Below are 17,803 nucleotides of genomic sequence, written 5' to 3'. Positions count from 1 at the left end.
GAGCAAGGGAAGCACAGGGCCTCAAACTTGAGAGCGGCCTGACTTTCGCCACATGCCTGGGGACCCGCTTACTATCTACTAGGTGCTTTACCTGGATTATCTCAGCAACACCCTGAATCCTGTACCCTCTGTGGGGGCTGCCTTGTGTCTACTCTGTCCCCTCCCGTCACCTGCTAGGGGTCAGGGCACCTGAAGCCTTGTCATCAATTTGGTCCCTCCAACTCACCTCCCGGGCTTCATCACCTCCCTGGGCAGCTGGAGTTTTTCTCCTGGGATGGTCTGGGGTGGAGGGAGCCTACATCAGCAAAAGCAGAGGGAAGAGAGGCCCAGGGGGAAAAAAGCCAGCAACTGGACCCAGGCCACAGGACCTCTGCACACACCACCAGCCCAGCCCTGTGCTTAGCACCTCCCTCACTGTATTTTTTGACCTGTCTTACTGTCCTGCTGGGATACTCCAGGAAAGCTGGCAGCGCTGGGCCAAGAAAGAAAATGCCTTTATGGGCTGGGCATTGAGCTGAACTCTCACCAACAGGCCTCATCCCACGGAATCCTTGTCAAGAGCTCTAGGGCGCAGGCATCATCACACCTGTTTTGCAGGCTAGAACAGCAAGCCTTGTGGAGATTAAGCACCACTGTTTTACCACGGGAGACGCGTGGCCTTGGGCAGAACCTGGCACAAAGGAAGTACTCAAGAAATGGTGGTTCCTATCCCTTTTCCTGGCCCAAGGGTCTGCTAAACTACCATCCTGCCCCACTCTGGTTCCCAGTTTCCCTAGAAGAGTGGGCCAAGGGGAACGGGGGCTGATGGAGGGTGTGGTCAGTCTGGCTCTGCTTCGCTGGGACTGCCAGTGGTCTGTGTCCTCCTGGGGCTCTCAGATGCTGACTGGGCGGCCCTGCAGGTGGTCCAGGGAGGGCTGGGGAGGAGAGTAGCACCCGCTCAGGATAGTGGGACACACTTTGAAATCCAATCTGCCTTGGGGTTGTAGAAAAAGCACTAGACCCGGAGTCCAGCAGATCTGAGACCCACCGCTCCAAAGCTGGATCCCCCTGGGCAGTCACTACACCTGTCTGGGCCTCAGTTTCCTCATGTGCAACCCAGAGAGAGTAAGACCCACCTGGGAGGGGCAGAGCAGACCACTGAGGACACGGGTGAAAGTACAAACGGCTCTGTGATGTGAGCCACCCCTTCTGTCTCCCACCCCACCCAGGTGCCCCGCACTCCATAGTTATGAGGCCTAGGTGTGAATCCTGAGTTCAAAGCCCACAAGCGGTGTGACCTTGGGCAAGTCAATCAACTCTGGAGACTCAGTTTTCCCAGCTAGAAAATGGAAATGACAGAAGGATGCACTTCTGAAGGTTAGGGTCCTGCTTAATCGACGTCTGACTCATAGCCAGTGCCCCACAAACGTAGTTATCGTCCTTATTATTATGAGTGCTATTATTATTTGCCCCTCTGGGTAATGAACGGGACTTGGGCCGTTCCTCCCCTCCAGCTGCCCGAAAGTGGGAAACGCAACCCTAAAAGGGGAAGTGCCTTGTCCAAGTCACCACTGAGTCAGTGGACAACTGGCCTGAACCCAGAACCCCTCGGAAGCCCAGGCCTCCCCTACAGGCCGGTCCTAACGGAGGCAGCCCCCAGACCAGCCCACCTGCCCCCATCCCCCCCACCCCACCTCCGGCCCCGGATCCCCCCTCCCGCCCCCGGCCCGGAGCCCTCACCCTCCGGCTTGGCATCACCCTTCGTTTCGACAAGGAGCAGCCAGCCCAGCGGGGCCAGGAGCAGCTGGAGCCGCATGGTCCGTGTCTGGGAACGTCCGGCGTGTCCAGCGGCGCTCGTTCGCAGGCTGGAAACTTCCCGACGGGGTCGGCGATCCCGCTGCCACGCACTGGGCCCGCCCCGGGGGCGGTGTCGCGCCGTGGTGCCGGGGGGGGGGGGGAAGGGTTTCCTGCAGACTCGCCCGAACCCGCCGCCTCTCCGAGTCTGGGCAGCTCCCTACGGGCCCGTCCCTGCGGCTCCCGGGTCCTTCCGCCGCCGGCCTCCTCCCTCCCGTCTCCGGGGAGCTTCACTCCGACCGGAAAGAGGAGGGGAGACGGGGGCGAGGCAACAATTTCTATACCCCGGACCCCGCGCCAAGCCTTGATGGTATCGATAAACGTGACCCTCGGTTTCCTCTCTGGAAAGTGGGGTTTATAATGGTATCTATGCGTTGGGCCTTGCACGGGTTAATGACATTGTTACCTGCAGTGCCCTTAGAACAGCCCCTCGATAAGCCCTCAGTAAATCTCAGCTATTCAGATTTCATTCGCCCTTGTCCAAAGCCCTGGGCGTGAGGCTCTGAGCCTGGAGCGGGCGAGGCCTGGCAGGAATGTTTTCAGAGGCATCCACACGCCTGCCAAGACCCTCCTGGCTGCTGCAAGTGCAAAAAGTGCATCCCCGCCCCGCAAAAAGGGACTCACTTAATCTGCCTTTTTGTCCCTGGGAGGCAAAGGGAACCTCTGAGACAAGGAAGGTCTTGTTCCTGAGGTCACATTGTTGAATGAATGGATGAATGAATGAATGAGAGAGAGAGAGAAGAAAGAGAGGGAGGGAGGGAAGGAGGGATGAAAGAAGGAGGGAGGAAGGAAGGAAGGAAGGAAGAAAGAAGTTGTTTAGGGTCTCTTCACAGATGTGGGTCTTCAAAACACAACTCAAGCGTTTCTAGAACAAGGGTTCCTGGAGCAGATGTCAGCTAGGGGCAGCCATCTCTGGGAAAACAACAACAACAATTTTCATCCTTGGAAGAGACCCTCAAAGGGAGATCCTTTCCAGCAGGTTAGGCTCCAGAGGAGTGGGTAGTGAGTACAACCCTGGGTGGGCAGGGGGTTCCCCACCCACAGGGGGAAAGGGCAGAGGGAGGAGGAATGTCATGATTATCAATGAACAACATAAAGCAGGCCGTGCTAGGTCCTGGGGAAAAGAGAAATCGGCAGTACTCTTAAGACTGATTCAGCCAGGGTAATGCACTACCAACATGACGTTACATGGGAAAAGCAGTATATACTGTATGACCCCACTCAGCAAAAATATATCCTTACAGGTACAATGCATAGAGATGATGCTAAAAGAAAATGACAGCCAAATATTTACAGTCATTATTTCCAACTTGTGGGAATGTGTGTGTGTGTGTGTGTGTGTGTGTGTTCTTGCCAGGTAGTTTTTATCTTCTTATTTATATTTTTCATTGTTTTTACAATCATTTTACAATGAATATATACTATTTGTACAACCCAAACAAAGCCAACACATGTTCTTTTTAGACGATAGGTACAGTCCCTGCGAACCTGGGAAATTATCTCACTGAACAGAGATTTACTCATGGTAAAGATGGTAGAAGTAAGGCCCAGGGGGACCCAACAGCAAGCTCAAATTCGAAAGGCAAGTAAAGGGAAGAGGCAGGAGTGCAATCCAGGGCTGCCATCCAGTTGGGACCTGGGACCTAGGGCGGGGAGTTTCTGCAGCTGGGGACAGGACATGGTGCCAGAATCCACCGGATGTTTTTGAATTCAGGAGGATGCAGACTGAAATTCCAGCTCCTTTGAGGAGGAAATGGAGAGATAAGCAGAGGGGAAGAGGAGCATGTGTTGAGTGGCTCAATTTTCAAAGCTCTGGCTTATGCCATGTTCCCCACAGCCCTGCCAGTTAGGCAGTATTGCCCCCATTTGTGAAATAAGGAAACCGGGGCTCAGAGATGTGAAGCAACTTCCTCAAAGTCACACAGCTGATGGGGGACCACAGTAAGGGAGGCGACTTTGGAAACCGGCTCTAACTTCCCTTTTGCTCGGGCCCAAGAGAACCTCAATGGTGGCATACTATGGACGGAAAAAAATCCTTGCGCAGTAGAGTTCCCAGAGTCATTGCAAATCGGGAGGGGGGATCAATCTTGGAGGCTGCTGGCCGCCCCTGGAGAAAGGATTCATCCTGGTGAAGCCTGCCTGCCACCCTTCACCAAATTGCTGGAACTTGAAATCGGTCCAAGCTTCACCCAAAAGGAGGACTTGTCTCTTTAACCAGGGGTGGCTGCTGCCTAGATGTTACTCAGGGTAAGTGCTGCACCTGTTGTTCACAGTTAAAGGCACAGGACTCTGCTTTTCTGGGAAGCAGAAAGGATAGCTGGACTGGAGGGTAGTGGTCTGGTGCCACAAGGGGCTTTTCTCCCTCTCATCCTCTGCTTTTCTCCATTTTTACCATTTCCTTTCTTGACCCGAGGAAGAGCGATGGCCTCAGTGGAGAGCCACGTTCTCTGCTGCCAGCCGATTCTCAGCCTCCTCCCTGTTTACACCCATCAGCCAGTCCCACTGGCACCTACCCCCTTTGATGATGATGATGATGATGATAATAATAATAATGGAATTTCCAAGCTGTTCCCTTAAATGAAAAAAGTAATATGCAAGGGCTTCCCTGGTGGTGCAGTGGTTGAGAGTCCGCCTGCCAATGCAGGGGACACGGGTTCGTGCCCCGGTCCGGGAAGATCCCACATGCCGCGGAGCGGCTGGGCCCGTGAGCCATGGCCGCTGAGCCTGCGCGTCCGGATCCTGTGCTCCGCAGCAGGAGAGGCCACAACAGTGAGAGGCCCACGTACCGCAAAAAAAAACAAAAAAAACAAACAAAAAAAGTAATATGCAAGAGTATATAATATGCTACAATTTCTGTGAAGGGAAAAATATAGGTCTCTGTCTATATGGCTATATATCTGTAAGTGAATAGAATTTCTGGAAGAGCACCCAAGGAACAGGAAGCAGTGGTTGCATCTGGGAAGAGGAACTGACTAGCTGGGACTCCAGGAAAGAGGAAGACTTAATGGCCACTCTTCACCCTTTCATATATGTTGAATTTTGTGTCATGTACATGTGTTTCCTGTTTCCTAGTAAAAATAAATAAAATAATGAACGGTTATTTTAAGCCAGGCAGTATGCTAAATGTTTAACTTGTTTATCTAACTTAAGTCTCAGAGCAATCCTACTCTGTCTCATGATCCCCATTTTATGGATGGAGAAACCAAGGCCCAAGGAAGTTAGCTGACTTGCTAGCAAGGGGCAAGGCCAAGATTCAAAACCCAGGCAGCCTCGTGCCAGTGTCCTTACTCTTGACCTCCTGGCTTTGTTGTGGCTATGTTGCTGATCATGGGCTGTGATTCCCTCCCCTGGGGTGTTTGAGAGTGGTAAGGGAGTTAAGAGCACCAGCATGAACCTTCTCTTTAACGTAGGAATCTACTTCCAGGAATTGCTCCCCCAGAAACAGTCTCAAAAGTAGGCCTATATATGTCTATTACACAGACATTCATAATAGCGAAAAATAATTATGTGGGTTTACATTTACTGTGTACTTACCCCATGTCATGCACCTTGCTTGCTTTGCCTGTATTAACTTACTTATTCCTCAGAAACCTGAGAGGCAGTTTCTCTGGTCATCCCCATTTCACAGGTGGGATCAAGCCTGGTTTAGTCCTTTGCTCTCATCTCACTGTGCCTCCCAAGTGTTTCTGCCTCCCTGAGGGGCTTGGATGGATCCTATCTCTCTAACTGTAGGTTATGGATTCCTGCACATCCATGAAGTTATTCTGTGGGGTTTGTGAAATCCTGGTGGAAATTAAGAATTTTGTGTGTATGTTTTGATAATGATCTTAAAAAAGAAAACAAAGAAGGTAAGCATACTGTAGGATCACCTGGACAGCTGCCTTCTTATAGGGTGCTGGCCCTAAGACTTGGCAAACACACATGTGTCTGCTCACAGCCCACAAGAAGCCACCTCAAATGACCATTTAATTTTCAACAACTGGGAAGCACTGTCTGGCTTTGGAATGTCCTGAAACTAAAGTGGAAACAATCGCCCCATTGTCTGCCCCTGTGCTCAGATTGAATTTTTTCCCCAGAAACAAAATTTGTCTTTTGCATTGATAATACACAATTTAACAGCATTTTCAAAGCATGAGACTTTAGTGTTTTATGTTATTTAATAAGTTAAGACTCACGGTTGACATCAAGAAGACAACTTGGTGTGGTAGAGAAATGGACAGTCCTGGGCCTGATTTGTGTCCTATATGCTGTACATGCAGCCAGACAGGTCTGGAAGAGTCGTCAACAAAATATATCCTAGGAAGTCTGGTTGACAGTGCTTACTTTTCTTTTTCTTTCTTTCTTTTTTTGGGGGGTACTATTCTGTACTAAGTCTTTTTTTTTTTTTTGCAGTGAGGATCATTTTTACAGAAAAAAAGTTTTTAAAATTATTTTTTAAAAATCTTGGGGCTGTTGAATCCATTAGTAGCGAATGGGGCACAACACGTGTTCGGTTTGGCTAGCGCGGTTGGTTTTTTCGTTTCTGTTTTAAGTTCCCATGAATTGGCCGCTTCCAGTCCTCCGCAGACCCCTCTCCTCTTCTGGACTTGACTTTTCAGGCCCGAGAACTGGTGGTCAAACCCCTGCGGTGCCCGCCCCCTCCTCGCTGTGGCCACGCCTCCTTCTCCCGGGCACGCCCCTCTCCCCTCCCTCAGCCCTCCCCTTTTCCATCTGTCGCAAAAGAGTAGCTGGCGCTTGACGGCCCGCGTCGTTTGACGGCCGGAGGCAACCGAGAAGGAGGAGGGAGCAGCTGTGGCGGCTGCCGCGGCGCCTGTGACGGGGGCTGGGGTGGGCGCCGCGGTCCGGGCCCGGGAGTGAGGCGCGGGCGGCCGGGCCGGTGGGCTGGGCGGCGGGCCCGGCGGCCGCCCCCGCGCCGCGCCCGCGCCTGGCGGCCCGATGTGGCTGCAGCAGCGGCTTAAGGGGCTGCCGGGACTGCTGTCGAGCAGCTGGGCCCGCCGCCTACTCTGCCTGCTCGGCCTCCTGGTGCTGCTTCTGTGGTTCGCGGGCTCCGGGGCGCGGCGGGCGGCGGGCGGTCTGCAGCTATTGCCCTGGCCCCGCGGCGAGCCGGGCGCCGCCGAGCCCTCTGCCTGTCTGGAGGCAGCCACCCGCGCGTGGCGCGGCCTGCGGGAGCGGGGCGAGGCTGTACCGCTGGGCCCCGGAGTGCCGGCCCTGGTGGCCAACGGCTTCCTGGCCCTGGACGTGGTCGCCAACCGGCTGTGGGTGACCCCTGGGGAGCGGGAGCCCGCCGTGGCGCCGGACTTCGTGCCCTTCGTGCAGCTGCGCCCGCTGAGCGCGCTCTCTGAAGCCGGAGAGTCAGTGTTGCTGCTGCGGGAAGGGCTGCTGCGGCGGGTGCGCTGCCTGCAGCTCGGGACTCCGGGTCCCGGCCCTGCGGCCGCCGGCCCGGGCCCCGCCTCGGCCTCCGGCCTCGTCACGGGATCCGGCCGAGACTGCGTGCTGCTGCAAGAGGACTTTCTTGCGCACCGGGGCCGACCCCACGTCTATCTGCAGCGCATCCAGCTCAACAACCCCACGGAACGCGTGGCCGCGCTGCAGACTGTCGGGCCCACTGCCGGCCCGGTCCCCAAGGCCTTCACCAGCACCCTGGAGAAGGTCGGAGACCATCAGTTCCTCCTCTACTCGGGCCGGTCCCCGCCTTTTCCCACGGGGCTGGTGCACCTGCTGGTGGTGGCCGCCAAGAAGTTAGTGAACCGTCTCCAAGTGGCTCCCAAGACGCAACTGGACGAGACTGTGCTGTGGGTGGTGCACGTCTCCGGCCCTCTTAACCCCCAGGTGCTCAAAAGCAAAGCAGGCAAGGAGCTCAAGGTGCTCCAGGACTTGGCACGGAAGGAAATGCTGGAGCTCTTGGAGATGCCGGCGGCGGAGCTGCTTCAGGACCACCAGCGCCTCTGGGCCCAGCTCTTCAGCCCAGGTGAGGCCTGGCGAGTGCTTGGTCCACCGTCCACACCTTGCACCAGGGTGAGCACGGTCCATCCTGGAGATGCCCCTGCAGAGTCTGCAGAGGTGACACTGAAGGGCGGGGTCCCGGGGTAGTTCAAACTTGGGCGTGGCGTTTGATTTGGGGCTGACTCTTGCTCCACCACTTAGTAGCTGTGTGACCTTGAACCCTACTCTCTCTGGGCTTGTGTTCAATAATAACAGTAGCACGTACCTCAGAGGACTTTTATGAGATGGTCGTGAAAGAGGAGTGCAAAGGGCAGATCTTATTGTTATTCGTTCTTGTGGCTGAAGCCTCATTTGAGCAGCGTGGTTTGGGAGGTCAGAGGCCTGGCCGATCCCGGGATTCTTTTTTTTTTTTTTAATGTATTTATTTATTTTGGGCTGCATTGGGTCTTCGCTGCTGCGCGGATGCTTTCTCTAGTTGTGAGTGGGGGGCTACCTTCATTGCGCTGCACGGGTTTCTCTTGTTGTGAGCACGGGCTCTAGGCGCGCGGGCTTCAGTAGTTGTGACACATGCGCTCAGTAGTTGTGGCACGCGGGCTCTAGAGCACAGGCTCAGTGGTTGTGGCGCACAGGCTTAGTTACTCCGCGGCATGTGGGATCTTCCCAGAACAGGGCTCGAACCCGTGTTCCTTGCATTGGCAGGCGGATTCTTAACCACTGAGCCACGAGGAAAGCCCGATCCCGGGGTTCTTAACTCAGTTCCCCACATTTCTGGCTGGTGACAGGCATGGGCTTCTTGACATGACTCCCGCTAACCTGAGCTGTGGCCTCGCTGTTGTGGCTGCAGCTTTTTCATGGGGGGCGGGTGTAGTGGAATCTCTTCAGCAGGTGGGATGCTCCTGTCAAATGAAAACTCCTTCGCCCCCTTGACTGCTTAAGAAAAGGAAATCCTAGTGTAGAGGAGAGAGAGATTAAGAGATTTTGGTTTCCAGAGTTCTAGTTGTCTAAATCCTTAAACATAGTTGCTCAAAGAGCCTTTAATTTAGTCAAGTATTTATCGAATGCTTCTGCCAGAAAGTGTTCTTCACGTGGGGCATACGGAAGCAAACAGAACAAAGTTCCGGTTCTCATGGTTCTTAAATTCTGGGCGGGCGGAAGACAGATATTAGAAAGCGGAAATTTGGATTAAAAAAGCGAGATAGCTTTTTAGGCTCAAGCGTTATAAGGAGAAAAGATAAAAATATGTGCTTGGGGGTGAGTGACTGCAGTGGGTGGGGCTAAGAGTGTGTAGCTCCGCTGTCGGGCAGGCCTCTGTGAGCAGGAATTGCAGAAGCTGAGGCCTACACAGCTAGAGGAAGCGCTGTGTGGTGGTCTGGAGGGAGCCAGCAGGGCAGAGGCCCTGAGGCAGGGGCGGGCTTGGTTGAGTGGCCAGTGTGGCTGGCAGGTAGTGAGCAAGGGGAGGGTGGCAGTGGCCAGAGGGTTTACCTTGGGGCCTTGGTGAGGACAGTGAATTTTATTCTAAGTGAGATGGGAGGCAGGGCGGAGGCACTATCTGGTGCACGTTTTTAAAGGTCGCGGTGCTGCTGTGTCAGAGTGTAGACAGTGTGGGGGAGAGGGGGAAGTAGAGTGTGGAGACCACATAGGAGGTTTTGGCAGGAGCCCAGCTGAGAGGACGGTGGCTGGGACCAGCGCTGCAACCGTGGAAGCAGGGGTGGATGAGTCGGAAACTTTTGCAGCTGCAACCACTGGGCGTTCTGTGGACTGGCTGTGGGGAGTGAGAACTTGAGGGTGACTCCTGGATTTGGGGGGAGGGCTCCAGCGGGTGTCTGGAGGTGATTTAGGGAAGGATTAGCATGGGGCTGGAAGGATTCAAACCTTGTCCGTTCCCAAATGCCTGTCAGACATCCAGCTTGAGACACCATGTGGGCGGTGAGCTGTCTGAGTCTAGAGCTCATACAAATCTGTGCGATCCTGTGCTCAGATGTTGTTTAAAGCTGCAGGCCCGGTGAGAGAGAAGCAGCCCACGACTGGCCAGGGCGTTGTGACAGTTCTTGGAGTCGGGAAACTGGCCTTTTGATTTGGCGCCCTAGGCTTGGCTAAATCTGTGTTCTTCTGGGCTCTGGCAGGAGCCCCACTGGCGGGATTTTCAGTTTCAGGCCCAGAGGGCTCAAGGTGGTCACGTGAGGAAGCCAGGCAATGCTGCTCTCCCGTACTCGTGGGAGACTGGAGCTGCTGTTTTCATCCCTGAGGACAAAAGCTTCGTGTCTCTGCTGCTCTTGATCTTTGTTTCATAACCTCAGCCTCTTGGCCATGCCATTCTTCCTTAATGTACAACCTCTGTGGTGTTGCAGGTGTGGAAATGAAGAAGATCACCGATGCTCACACTCCATCAGGCCTGACCGTGAACCTGACGCTGTACTACATGCTTTCCTGCTCCCCCGCGCCACTGCTCAGCCCCGACCTGAGCCACAGGGAGCGAGACCAGATGGAGTCGACACTCAACTATGAAGATCACTGCTTCAGCGGCCACGCCACCATGCACGCTGGGAACCTCTGGCCGGGCCGCCTGTCCTCCATCCAGCAGATCCTGCAGCTCTGGGACCTGTGGAGGCTGACCCTGCAGAAGCGCGGCTGCAAGGGGCTGGTGCGGGCGGGCGCCCCGGGCATCCTGCAGGGCATGGTGCTCAGCTTCGGCGGCCTGCAGTTCACCGAGAACCACCTCCAGTTCCAGGCTGACCCCGACGTGCTGCACAACAGCTACGCCCTGCATGGCATCCGCTACAAGAATGACCACATCAACCTGGCCGTGCTCGCGGACCCTGAGGGCAAGCCGTACCTGCACGTGTCTGTGGAGTCCCGCGGCCAGCTCGTCAAGATCTACGCCTGCGAAGCGGGCTGCCTGGACGAGCCTGTGGAGCTGACCTCGGCGCCCCAGGGCCACACCTTCTCGGTCATGGTGACGCAGCCCATCACGCCGCTGCTCTACATCTCCACCGACCTCACGCACCTGCAGGACCTGCGGCACACGCTACATCTCAAGGCCATCCTGGCCCACGACGAGCACATGGCCCAGCAGGACCCCGGGCTGCCCTTCCTCTTCTGGTTCAGCGTGGCCTCCCTCATCACCCTCTTCCACCTCTTCCTATTCAAGCTCATCTACAACGAGTACTGTGGGCCTGGCGCCAAACCCCTCTTCAGGAGTAAGGTATAAAGCCACTGCGCCTCCAGAGCCCGGGGCCCTGGCCTCGCGTTCTGTCCCGAGTCTAGTGTAGTGGGGTGGAGGGTACGTTAAGCTCCAGCTCTGTGCTCCCACTCTTTAAAGAGCCCGGACTCAGGAGAGAGGGGCTCTGTGGCTTCTGGTTTGGAGAAGGAAGTAGCACTTGACCTGAAGGAGTGGGAGAAGGGCCAGAGGCAGGTCTGAGCTCCAGCCGGGCCTGGCCAGAGCAGAGCCCGTGAACTCGCCGCACTCGCCTAAGGAGGCGCCTGGGCCCCCGAGTCTGTGGCAGCTCTAGCCCGCCCCTGGGCCAAGCGCTGTCAGCAAGGCGGGCTCGGAGCCTGGGTGGGGTGCCAGCAGGGTGTCTCCATCGCCTGCTTCCCTTGAGATTTCTGTAGCTGTCCACCGGGGTTGGCGTGAGCAGTAACGACCTGTCTTGTTGATTGAACAGGAAGATCCCAGTGTCTGAGTGGCATCAGTCCTGCTTTCAGTCGCCACTTGCACAAGACACCCAGCACTGAAAGTCCTGCTGCTGCGAACAAGGGATCCTTTGAAAGCACCCAGCCTTTTGTGCCTTGTTGGGGGACACCAGTGACTCGAAGTGCGCGTGGATGTTCAGGAGTTTGCATCAGGGAGCGGGAGGGGCGGGGCTGGTGGACCTTTTGTAAGCTTTCGACTCAATAAAGTGAACCTATATGGAAAATACTTGAAATTGAACTCACTCTTTCCACTTTCCCCCTTTCTTCTGTCCCAGGAAATAGACCCTCTTTTGAAAAGACTCTTGTCTAGGAAAAACTGTGTTCTTTTCCTAATTTAATGTGTTCTTTCTTGAATGAATTTTTAATTTATTGTTGAGATTTTGCTGGATGGCTTTTGCATCCACTCTCGGTAGGGAATCTTGGCAATGATTTCCAATGTGCACCACCTCGGGAGGTTTGGAGGCCCGCACGCCGCCTGCGTGAAGGGGTGGGTCTCCGTCACCCTCGGGTTTGCACATTGCGTCTTTCTTATCGTGAGCCTATGGAGATCTGTGGTTTTGTACCTCTGGGCTTTAGGGGAGGTGTTTAACTTTCTAGTGATCGATGATTGTTGGGTTTTGGAATACCAAAGCTTTTTTTTGTGTTCTGTTTTTAAATAAATCTCTTTCAAACCTCCACGACCGGTTTGCGTGTGGTTGAGACCTCTGGAGACATCGGACCTTCCTCGGTCACCAGACTTTTGGGTGGAGTCCGAAGCAAAGGCCCCGCCGTGGTGACAGTATACTTTTCCCACGTCCTCTCCTCTTCAGAGGAGCCCACTCAGAGGCTGTGGAGGTGGCCCCCGTGCTGCCCACCTGGGGGATTGCTGCATGTCCCAGCTGAGTGGGCTGCTCGAGGAACATTACCCTGGCCCCTTCCTGCTGCAGTGCCTCTCCCCCTGCCTGCCCTAAAGAGAGTTGCCTGCCCCGGTTTTGCTGCCCATAGGACCGGGGGCAGGAAAAACCCTGAGTGGGCCTCCTGCAGATTGTTCTCGAAGCTAAGGTCTGAGTCCTTCCTTTGTGGGGAGAATGGAGCAAAGAGGGGCCGGGCTGAGTGTGGACCATCATCCTCAGTGTCTTGGTGGTTTCCCTGGCTTCCCAGATGGGCGTTTTGAGCACCCTGGCTCACCAGGAAGCCTGGTTTGCTTGCCAAGTTGCCGAGTGTCCGGCCCCCGCAGGTGGCTGGGAGAGAAAGCACACAAGGGTTTCAGGCTCTTCTACGAGTTGCTCTGGTTTTGCTGCTGTCGCTCCAGTCCTGTGCGCCTTCCACTCCTGCCCTGGGGGTGCCTCACCCTTCTGGCCAGGGGCCCTTGGCTGGCGGCAGGGTGTGGTGGGCTGTGGTGTCTGGCGTGACATGCCCTCTAGTCATTGCGTTCAACTGGAAGTTACTTGACCACAGGAGCAGCGCTTCAGGGCTCCCACTCACCCTGTTAACTTGGAACCAGGCATGGTGTGGGCTCCCATACATGTAAACATGAACCCATGTACCTGTGCCTGGAGAATACTGAGCCAACGACTAGAATTTCAGTAGACGAACACTTGCGAATTATAGGTCATTGAAGCGAGCACGTGTGTTACGTATTTTACATCAACACGGCCTCATGCAGGGAGGAGGTTGCTAAGGGTTAAGATCCCAATTTGAGAGATGAGGAAATGTGCTCAAGGCCGAGCAGCCCAGGCTGGGATGCAAACTGGGGCTCACTGTCAGCCCAGCCTCTCTCTCAGTCCCTACACTCTGTTTCTGCCCATGCTCTCTCCCCACACACTCCTCTGATGGCTCCCACAGGATGGGGTGGGTAATGCATTTGCTCCTGCCCTCTGGGATGACATCAGCCCACTCTGAAAGCTGCTGGGCGTCTGCCGTGAGCCTCTGCAGCGCCTCCAGTTCAGCCTCAGTTGGGAGCAGGCCATCCACTAACTCTAGCGGGTCTGCCTCTCACGGTCCGGTAATGCCCTGGAGCTCTCTTCTTGGGCTAGATGCACAGAGCGGCTTGGTCAAGTTGCTTTTCAGGGGTAGACACCTGGTATGGAATTGCACACTACCCAGCAGTTCCCAACAGCTGAAAAGTTGGTTTGGAAATGTATTAACTCCCTGAAAACCTACGGGCACCTTGGCCTCTCGTGCCCCATCTCATGTCCTCTCAGGCCACCTTTCACTCCTGCCGTGGTTGCAGCCACCAGCTCTTTCCAGGTGCAGGTCCCTGGCAGCATCTGACCTCACCTTCTCTCTGACCTTCAGGAAGCTGCTCTGCGCTCAGCATGTGCGGAGCCTCAAAGCAGGCCAAGGATATCGCTGCTAGGGGCAGCCATTCTCCCATGACAGATGGAGCCAGTGGACCAGTGCTCCCTCCGCCATCCCCTGGGCGGACAGTTCTGTGACACATTCTACACGGCTCCTCAGACGGCAAGATCAGGCCCCCCACTGCCCACAGTGGCGAAGAACTTGGGAAGACACGCTTGATTCAATTTCCCTCCCTCCATTTTACCCTCCCCAGCCTCCCTCTGCTGTCCCCCGGGATCTCTTCCTAAATAAACTACCTGAACACAAGTTTTGCTTCGGGTTAAGACACTAAGCAGGAGGTCTGGGGCTCCTCTGGAGGGTTTTTCCAAGAGGAAGTTGGATTCTCCTGTGGGCGTTGTTACGGGCTGATTCACATGTTGAAGCCTAACCCCCAGTGTGATGGTGTTTGGAGGTGGGGCCTCTGGGAGGTGAATAGATCATGAGGGTGGAGCCCTCATGAATGGTATCAGTGCCATTATACAAGAGACCCCAGGGAGCTCTCTAGTCCTCTCCCTGCCGTGTGAGGACGCAGAGAGACGACAGCTATCTCCAGCCCAGAAGAGGGCTCTCATCAGAACCCGACCACGCCGGCACCTGATCTCAGCCTTCCAGCCTCCAGAACTGTGAGAAATAGATTTCTGTTGTTCATAAGCCACCTGGTGTGTGGTATTCCGCTGTAGGAGCCCAAACGGACTAAGACAGTCATATTCTTCCAGTGGAGGAATGGAACTCTTCAAGGGTGATAAGAAGCCAAAAATCCAGACATTTGCAGGGTCTTAGATTAAAAAAACCTTAGAGGTTTTTTTGCTCAAGTGTCCGTAACCTGGCTTCAAGTGACCTGTGAACCCCTGGAATTGCAAAATGTATGTACTTTTTTTTTTCATGAGGAGAGTTTCTGTAGCTTTCCTCAGATTCTTAAAAGGATTCCTGACCTCTTAAAAAAAACCCTTAAGAACAAGATAACCTGCACTTTGGGGTCTTGTTTTCAGCCCCCCACCCCACCCCTAAGAAGCAGCAGTGGTCTGACCTCCGGCCATCGGCTTAGGGGTCTGGTGATTGGGTGGATCACCTCACTTGCTGAGGGGCACTTACTCCCCTTGCAGAAAGGAGGCCCATCTCAGCTGAGCTGAGCAAGCAGCCTCGCTGTGAACAAGCTACCTAGTCTCATAATCGTGCTTCCTGGGAGCCTCTCCTCTGGACTTAGGCTGATGGAAGCTTCAAATAAATCATTTGACTCAGTAAATGTTCATTGTGAATCTTTGGGATTTCCCTGGCGGTCCAGTGGTTAAGACTCTGCGCTTCCACTGCAGGGCACATGGGTTTGATCCCTGGTCAGGGAACTAAGATCCCACATCCTAGGTCAAGGTGTGGGAGAGGACCGTCCAGGCAGTGGGCAGAGCACGAGTAGACATACAGAAATGGGGAAGTTTGAGAGGCAATGGACAGTAATACTTCAGTTTGTCTGGAGCATAGAGTCCAGGAAGGGAAATAAAGTAGGTAATAAGCTTAGAGAGTTGGGATTTATGGTTCTACCTCATTGACCTGTAAAGGCAAGGTATAGGTGGGCTCTGGCCCTAACTCATGGCAATGATAACATTACAGGTAATAATTTCTCCCGAGGATGAATCACTTACTCTCCCCTAGTTACTGTCATAATTTTAGCCAATTTTACAGCTTCCTCCAAAACCAAGGACGACAGTTCATCATCCTGTTTTACAAAAGTAGAAACTGAGACACAGTGAAAGAGACTTGCCAGAGGTCACTGACCACCTTGCAGGATTGACACTCTCCCAGTGGCAGGTTAATTATCACCTCTGCTAGTATGTGAAGGAGAGTGCTGGAAATCAGAGCTCCTGGTTGCCCGCGAGCACCACAGGAATCAATGTGGCTGTTCAAGGGGGTCCTGAGAGATGACCAAACGGAGGACAGGTGAGCTCAGGAGAAAGGCTGTGGCGTCTCTCAAAAGAAAACTTCAAGAAAAGTTAACTAAGCAGCATTTCTGGAGCTGGGAGCTTGATGCGAAAGAGTGGGGAGTGGGCTGGGAGTTAGGGGACCTGGGTTCTGTCTCCAGCTCTGTCATTATCATTCTGTAACCTCAAACAAGTGGGTTATGTGTTACGCTCTATGTTCCCACCTGTAAAATGGGTCTAGTAACACCTTCCAACTTCAGAAAGATGGTTAGGAATTCCCATGAAATAAATGACTCTTGTGTGAAGGTGCTTTGATAAATTCAAAACCTTCTCCCCATACAAGGGGGAATTGTTTGTATTATGTGCCTAGAGGCAAGGGAACGCAGATCAGGACTTCTAAACCTTGGGTCCCTGAACAGAAGTCAGGGGGTCTGCGAAATTGGATTGGAAGAAATCTTTATTTTCGCTAACCTCCAACTGAAATTCAGCATCTCCTTCCATGATTAACTTTGACATTTGCATCATTGTCACAAATAGAAATCACAGATGCAGTCATGACACGCCCGGTGGTGGCAGGCATCTTGAAATATTGCTCACGTTCATCGTGACTTTGAAATGCTGGTAGTCATGAGACTTCCCACTAGATACCAATATTTGATCTATTAATAAAGAAGTGCATATGTTACCAACCGCAAAGTTGTTTTAAGATGTATTCGGGGAATTCCCTGGCGGTCCAGTGGTTAGGACTCCATGCTTCCACTGTAGGGGGCCTGGGTTCGATCCCTGGTCCGGGAACTAGGATCTCACAAGCCGAGCGGTGCGGCCAAAAAAACAATAAATAAATAAATAAAATATATTCAAAACTTTTAAATTATGAGTAATGTTTAACATTCACAAAAGTAGACGTAATAGTATAAAGAACCTCCGTGTGCTGGTTACCAAGTCCAACAACCATCACGTAAACAAAATTTTATTTTTGTCTTTGTTCTTTTTATTTGGGGGGGGTGGGGCTTTTTCTTTGCACTCATTCTTTTGAAGCAAATCCAAGATATAATATCATTTCATCTGTAGATATTTCCGGGGAATTCACTGGCAGTCCAGTGGTTAGGACTCCATGCTCTCCCTGCTGCAGGCGTGGATTCCATCCCCGGTCAGAAAACCAAGATCCCACAAGCTGTGCGGTGTGCCCCACCCCCCAAAAAAACTTTATATTGTAGATATTGCTTTAGCTACTTCTAAGTATAAGGAGGTTAAAACAAAAATCATTACCACAATATGATAATCGTACCCCAAACTCTTCAGTAATTCCTTAATATCATCAAATATCTGGTCAGATTGAAAAATGAAGACATCTCATAAATGTAATAAGTTCTGAAAATAGTGTTTGTTTAAACCGGAATCCCAGTAAGTTCTGTTTGGTAAGATGGGTTCTTTTAACTCTTTTAACCTATAGATTCCCTTTTTATCTCCCTCTCTCATTTCTTCTTGTAATTTATTTGTTGAAAAAATCTGATGGTTCGCCCTGAAAAGCTCCTCGCAGCCAGGGCTTTGCTGATTGCGTCCATCCCCGCAGAGATGCAGACAAGCTCGACTGTGTTCTGCTCTTCTGTCAATTAGTGGTCAGATCTAGTCTTCAGCGAACTCAAGTTCGATTTTCCCCGGCCAGACAATTTCATGGGAGCAGCGCACTCTTTCACCCGGAGACATATAATATCTAGCTCTCTGGCTGCTCGGCGTGCTCGTTACTCTGGATCGTTGCTTTTGCCGAAAGTGAACAACAAAAATGTTAGAACCCCTACTTTGGATGAACACTCGGTCTTCAGAGCCCAAGAAAGCACTGTCACCAGTATTTCGTTCTCACTGACCAGACCTCGTCGTGAGAAAAGCAGCGCTTCTTCTAGGGGGACAAGAAAGCTACCCGCGCCAGTGGGGCAGGGGTAGACGGAGGACAACTGCCTGAGCCTGGGATTCTGGTTTTCTACACAAGAGAACATTCAAAAGGGCCTGGGAAGGGGTGATCCCCACAGCCGCATGACAGCCTCCGAGAGGTTTCTTGTACATGTATGGGAGATCTGGCTACAGGTAGAAACCTGGAAGGCAGGAACACG

The 17,803-nt window shown here is 53.3% G+C and overlaps 2 protein-coding genes across 2 annotated transcripts in view; one reads left to right on the top strand and one right to left on the bottom strand.

Moving 5' to 3' along the window:
* PLOD1 (procollagen-lysine,2-oxoglutarate 5-dioxygenase 1) overlaps nt 1-1,938 on the bottom strand; it is a 28,091-nt gene extending 26,153 nt beyond the window's left edge. The window contains exon 1 of the mRNA XM_079938706.1: nt 1,720-1,938. Coding sequence (XP_079794832.1) covers nt 1,720-1,795 — 76 coding nt within the window. The 5' untranslated portion in view covers nt 1,796-1,938. The remainder of the gene's footprint in view (nt 1-1,719) is intronic.
* Nucleotides 1,939-6,596: 4,658 nt separating this feature from the next.
* On the top strand, nt 6,597-12,165 carry KIAA2013. The gene is made up of 3 exons (XM_079923483.1): nt 6,597-7,801; nt 10,125-10,978; nt 11,439-12,165. The coding sequence occupies exons 1-3, from the start codon at nt 6,769-6,771 to the stop codon at nt 11,454-11,456; spliced, it is 1,905 nt and encodes a 634-aa protein (XP_079779609.1). The 5' UTR covers nt 6,597-6,768; the 3' UTR covers nt 11,457-12,165.
* The last annotated feature ends 5,638 nt before the right edge of the window (nt 12,166-17,803 follow it).

The sequence above is a fragment of the Stenella coeruleoalba genome (genome assembly GCF_951394435.1).
Source record: "Stenella coeruleoalba genome assembly, chromosome: 1".
Classification (NCBI taxonomy): Eukaryota; Metazoa; Chordata; class Mammalia; order Artiodactyla; family Delphinidae; genus Stenella; species Stenella coeruleoalba.
This window is presented reverse-complemented; position numbering and strand designations above follow the sequence as displayed.

Bases quoted from the DNA above. Each gene is read 5' to 3' on its own strand.
- KIAA2013 (XM_079923483.1), top strand. From the start codon at position 6,769: ATGTGGCTGCAGCAGCGGCTTAAGGGGCTGCCGGGACTGCTGTCGAGC. The intron at 7,802-10,124 runs GTGAGGCCTGGC...GTGGTGTTGCAG, and splicing joins GGCCCAGCTCTTCAGCCCAG to GTGTGGAAATGAAGAAGATC.